Genomic DNA, 5,844 nt, shown 5'->3' on the forward strand with positions numbered 1-5,844 from the left:
TGCAAAAAAATCTTTTAGTTGCAAAGATCACATCGGTTTGTTTTTATCTCTGTTAACGGTATCTGTCTTTTTTGAGGTGTTCTTTCATGTTTGCGGACTCATTGCACAAGTTTTACAACTTTTTTTGTGTCATTTCTTAATTGTGCAGTAATTGCGTCCAGCATTTGGGACAATAAACACAGTTGCACAGTGTAGAAGTCCTCCTGAACTCTTCTTGAAGATCACACAGATAATTAGTCTTCATACCTTCAAGTCCGTTAAGTACTTCAGGGCTATTTAGCTGTCAACCAGAAGGTTCACTGCATGCTTGAGTCCATTTAGAGACAGTTTTGAGACAATTCTTCTTCTAAAGACATTGAAGCATAAACTAGGATAATAAATTTGTTCCTATATGCACTAGAAATCAGGGGTGCAACAGTTTTAAAAAAAGCTGATGATGCAACCAAATTGATGAATTCCCCACCAATGCCTCACGGCAGTCCCATGGGAGAGCAAGGAAAGGTATACAATTCCGCCACCTGTAACATCTTTTACATGGTCTTCTATTGCTGTAGCTGATCATGCTCAGGGCAGAAAGTTCAGGGAAGCTGAGCTCAGGGAGTTAAAGCTGGCTATTTGTAAACCTGATGACTGTAAGGGCTTGGGGAAAAAATGTAAAGAAATACTTTCCTGTGCAATGAATATTTGTTTGATTTGAATTTATTATTGAAAAAAGTTTGAGAGTTTAATACTATTTTTTAAAGCATACTGGGCTTTACCAATTTAATTTAGGGCACAGCAGCAGCTTTGTTTTAGCGAGTGTGTGTCCCCGCCCCCATCTCAAGCAGATGATATGCACCACCTTTGCTCCCCTTCCACTCCATTCAGCACCAGAACCTGAAAAAGATACCCAGTACCGCATGTGACTGCAGTGGCCCAATTGGCTTTCTGAAATGGGGAGTTTGTACCCTTGTTTAAGCTACAACTCCAGCGACTCATAGCTTACACAGGAGTTTCCCTACTGGTGCCTGCGGAAATGGAGCGGCAATTGAAATGCACGTAAGATAAATATAGGGCATGCGTGAGGGAAACACAGGTTCACTTTAAAGCAAATTAAAGTTGCATTCCAAATCTAATCAGTCTTAATTCCCATATGGCAGTTTTTAGGTGCCAAGGAACAGCTGTATTTTTTTTTTAAAGTTCCCTTTTTTAGCTAAAAAGGTGGTTTAATGGTGGTGCAGCCTACAGTGTCCATTATTCTGAGAGACATGAATGGGTGGGGAGAAAATTAGTCCATTTTATATGACCTGCAGATCCTCCTCCTCCTCCTCCTTCTTTTTGATTTCTGATCAGCTTGCAAACATGTCTAAAATATTGCATGCATATAATATGTTCCGTGTAAACATTCTATTTTCGGTAAGGCTAACAATGCTTCAGCACATTACAAGCAGATCAGTTAAAGGGGGAACTGTCAGGAGCGGAGAGATAGATTCCGGTAATTCATTGGTAAAGCAAAGGGAGAGAGGCTTGGGCTAAGCAGCGAGACATTAACAGGCTTTCTATATGTCAGCATTATAGCATCTATGATCGGCCCTTTACTCAACAAAGGAAGAGCATGATAAGATCTTTGTTGAAAAGATTCTAGTATGGGTTCATATCAGAAAGGTCTGTGTTTTTGTCCGGGTGGCTGTCATTAGGAAAGTCATTTACGATAGTCAGTCAGTCACTCTGGTTGTAAGGTAGAGAAATTATTTTTCAGTAAATTCATGTGCCGAATTTTGAGTGGTGTACTTGTTGTACCATTATACCCGTAGTAGACCTGTCTTCACATGCAAAACAGGACATTCAGCCTGTTAGCTGTGGTACATCAATAGCAAATTGCATACCTATAGTACACATACATATATCATATTAAAATAAATTTTATATATATATTATATGTGTGTATATATTATAATATGTGTGTATATATTATAATATATATTGTCCATATACATATAGTTTATATTGCCAAAAACGTAATCAAAGCCCTTCCCTCTTCAGGAATAAAGTGCATTTTCAGCCATTTTCTTTTTCACTTTTGAATAGAGTGGCAAACTATTAAAACTCTGTTGGGTTTTTATTGCTTTCCGGTATTCCATTATGGCTTTCCCTCCTCAATTCCTTTCCTAGTAACCAGGTAGGAAGTGAGGGTTTCACTTCAACAGCAGTGGAGAGATTAATTTATTTTCCTTTACATAGGTCAAGGCTAGAACCCACGTTGGCTTTTTATTGCGGTAGGTCACCAGCACACCGGAATCAAGTGTCCAAACTTGTCTTTTTTGACGCATGTGTCTCTTGTCACAAAGAAAGCTTTCTTGTGTCAATAGAGATAATTTGGGACACTTAATTCCGGTGTGCTGGCGACCGTCTGCAGCATCTTGGATGTGAGCATCGCCATACACAGTCACTTTAGCACCCATCCCCAAGGGATATACTGGCAAGGAGTGCAGTGGGATATTTATTGGGCTTTTTATTGTGGTCATGCTCTTCCGGTTGTCACAACAAACCATTCAAAGCAAACAGAAAACGCATACAGCCTGCTGTCAGAGTTCTTTTTGCCCAGTCTGACTGACCTGTATTGCCGTCGCATTTTGGAAGATCAAGCTGCTCCCTTTAGGGGATGGTGGGTGATGAAATCTGTGTTTTGATCTGGATCTGGCATTGGGTTGTAGTGGTGTTCCCAATGTGTGCAAGCTGGCCAAAAAAAGAACTGACACAGAAGTCTAATTTGCTGCGAAGGGTTGCTGTTCACCATTACTCTTTTTACTGCAAGTCTGACACAATTCTGGACTACCCTAATATTTTGAAACTATATACGCCGTATTAGGCAAAAATATCTACTCAACATCCCCAAATGCTTTCTCTTTCCCATGCACATGACATTAGGTTTCAGTGTGATCGGTTGAAACTGTTTTGTTTGTGTTGACTCAGTATTGGCTTTAGTCTTGCACATGATATTGTAACATATTATATTGTATTATCTGAACTTTGAGGAAAGAATTTCAACTCGTCAGGCTGAGCACTTCTTAGGAATGCATAGAATTCTAAGAGTTATTTAAGCATTATTCCTCCTATTGTTTAAAGAAATTGTACCATGTGTAAATGTAGCATTACATCTCGGCTGGAATATCCTGTTTTTAACAAATATTTTAATTTTTGTGCCCTGACTCAAGACAGTCAGTAAGGTCAGTTAAAGTGCACCTGTCACCTATATACTGGTGACAAGTGACTCATGGAGTCCCATCGTTCGGAATAAATGTAAAGGTTGCTTCGGCAGTATCGCTGGCGTGATCTGCTGAATTCTCATTAACACCGCTTACATAATGATTACCGCTTCAGTTATGTCAGTTCTTGGTAAATAAACTTCATTTCTAAGCCACATAAACAATCTTGTGCAGCTTAATGTTACACTAAATTCAGGAGTTCTATCTTAAAAATACATTCAAGTACCTTTTAACTATTAATAAAATTGAACCTTATCTCGATATAAATTTGTAAACTAAATGTTAGATTGTAGTCCATCATGGGAGTGAACTTGGAGCGGTGGCTACTTTACAACACACAAGGGGGACCATGGGTAACACAATTAGCCACCCTCCAGAATGAAGGACAGTTCCAGCACCAGTTAAGAGATGATTTGAGGATCTAAAGCTGAGTGATACACAAATTAAATATGTTTTTATTAATAAAGTACTTGAATGCATTTTTAAGATTTAACTTCTGAGTTTAGTTTAGCTTTAAGAAACATTCATTAGAAACACGTTTGCTAGAAGTAAGCAACATCTGTGGGGGAAATGGCAGCAGTAGGCTATATTGATGAATACATTTGGGCTTCAAAATGGCAGCCTTGATGTACCTAGATATGTTACATTGTGCGTCCAGCTTCCAAAATGGCTGCCAGTGCTTGTGATTAATACAGTTGCTCTGTAATGTGTAGAGTTTTATTTCCTTGTCTATTATCTCACTGAACATCTATTGTTCTCTTTCAGGCATGAATAATGTCTACCCCTCTCCTCAATGAAGTTGGTCTTCTCTGACTGGATTCTTTAAGGAATACAAAGAAATCATTACGAGGGATCAATAATGGTGTCTCCTGGCGGCAGAATGCAAACCCATTGGTTGTTCCTTCTTATCGCCATCTTGCAGTGTACAGAAGGTAAGCGTCTTTGTCTAATAACTAGCAGCGGGGCTGTTAATGGTTCTGACAAGTTGTTTCATGATGATTTGTAATTTATGCAGGTCATGGTATGTAACTTTTTTTTGTTATAGGAATGTAGAGTTTTGAAAATAAATAAAATCAATATGATGAGGCAGATTTAGCAGAGTAAAAAGTAATATGTAACGTGCAGTTAACCATAACAACCAGTAGGCAACCTTTTTTGTTCTAAAAAGACAAATTTGGTTGTCTGGGTGCTGAGTATTGTCTTCTGTCCTTTTGCTTTGCGTTATGGGAAAAGCCAGGCTGTCTGATAGAGTATTGTCTACCTGAGGTATGTTTTATAATAAACATGTTTAACAGTAAAGAGAAATGTCAAACTTTGAAACATGGTACCGAAAGCATTACCGGTGGGTAGGCTCCGTAGTGTATAGCAACCATTGTGATTTTTTTTTTTTTTTTAGATTTTTTTTTCCCACCAGCTTAGTATAGGTAATAATCATTAATATGGAGATTACTACAGTGTATTGCACTGTCCACATTATCTTTATTAAAGGCCTACTCAGTTGGCATTTGAGTTTGGCATGGCTCCTTGCAAGCCGAGATAAATCATTACACATTGACTTGCTTCTTGTATCTCATTGGGACTTTAGTGGCAAGATAGCTACGCCAGCATTTCTAGTTCTGGCCTTTGTAGAGTCAAACAATATTGTTACACCATTAAAACAATTTTTTTTAATCATAAATACAAAGAGGGGAATTTTATCAAAACTGGAGCAGACAAAATCTGGAGCAGCTGTGCATGGCAACCAATCAGCAACTCTCATTTTCAAGCCTTAACTGAACAAATTAAAGAGATAAGCTGATTGGTTGCCATGGGCAACTGCTCCAGATTTTGTCTGCTCCAGTTTTGATAAATTCCCCCCAAGATCTTTTAAATCATCGGACAAGGCACTCCTCACCCATTACACATTAATGCTAACTTGCTGACCATAGCCTAACAGGTTCGACCATGGATTTCAGTAGCGTAGGACCCATTTATGATCTCTCAAATGTCACCACCCTTTTAAACCCCCTCAGCACTGGGTCCATGCCAACTGGCGCTACCCAAATCGAGTGCCACCACTAGAACTTACACACCAGAACTTTCTCCCCAAAGGTTTCTTTTGACAAAAAATTAGGAATCCAGTTTTTTGGGTATGTACCAGAGAGGCGAGATGGATATTGTACCACCGGGTAGCTCCAGATGGTTCAAGCTACTGTAGCCCACCCAAACATCACTTTTTGGTTGAGTTGCACCTGGAAGACTTGGTTTGACTCTGTTAGCCTTTTTATTTCTTTTCCCTTCATGTCTTAATCACAGAAATGAGGTTGTTCTCTTAACCGAGAGCAGCTCCTGAAAAGCTGCCTTGCTATAAAACATGCATTTTTAGTCATTTTAGAAACCGCCATCCCGGGGAATTCACGGTGACAAAATAAAGCCTTCACGTTATTATCAATTTGATTTGCATTCCTGAAATGTGAACTTGGCGTCACTAATTTACATGTCTTTCAAGCTCCCTTTAACTGGGGCAGCTTGCAACCACAAATCCTCAAGACTGCGATATTTGCAGCACTGTGCGGTAATCGGAGGGAGGACTTCCTTTCTGTTTTGTGTTTTTTTAGGG

At 39.1% G+C, this 5,844-nt stretch overlaps 1 protein-coding gene across 5 annotated transcripts in view; it reads left to right on the forward strand.

Moving 5' to 3' along the window:
* Positions 1-5,844, forward strand: part of ADGRL2 (adhesion G protein-coupled receptor L2) — a 217,983-nt gene that overhangs the window by 25,597 nt on the left and 186,542 nt on the right. For all 5 annotated transcript variants that reach the window (XM_018553128.1, XM_018553129.1, XM_018553131.1 and 2 more), the window contains one exon: positions 4,011-4,177. In XM_018553128.1, the coding sequence (XP_018408630.1) occupies positions 4,105-4,177 (73 nt within the window). In that variant the 5' untranslated portion in view covers positions 4,011-4,104. Of the gene's footprint in view, positions 1-4,010; positions 4,178-5,844 lie in introns of those variants that run through there.

The sequence above is a fragment of the Nanorana parkeri genome, unplaced genomic scaffold (genome assembly GCF_000935625.1).
Source record: "Nanorana parkeri isolate BGI_ZX_2015 unplaced genomic scaffold, ASM93562v1 scaffold111, whole genome shotgun sequence".
In the NCBI taxonomy this organism is placed as follows: Eukaryota; Metazoa; Chordata; class Amphibia; order Anura; family Dicroglossidae; genus Nanorana; species Nanorana parkeri.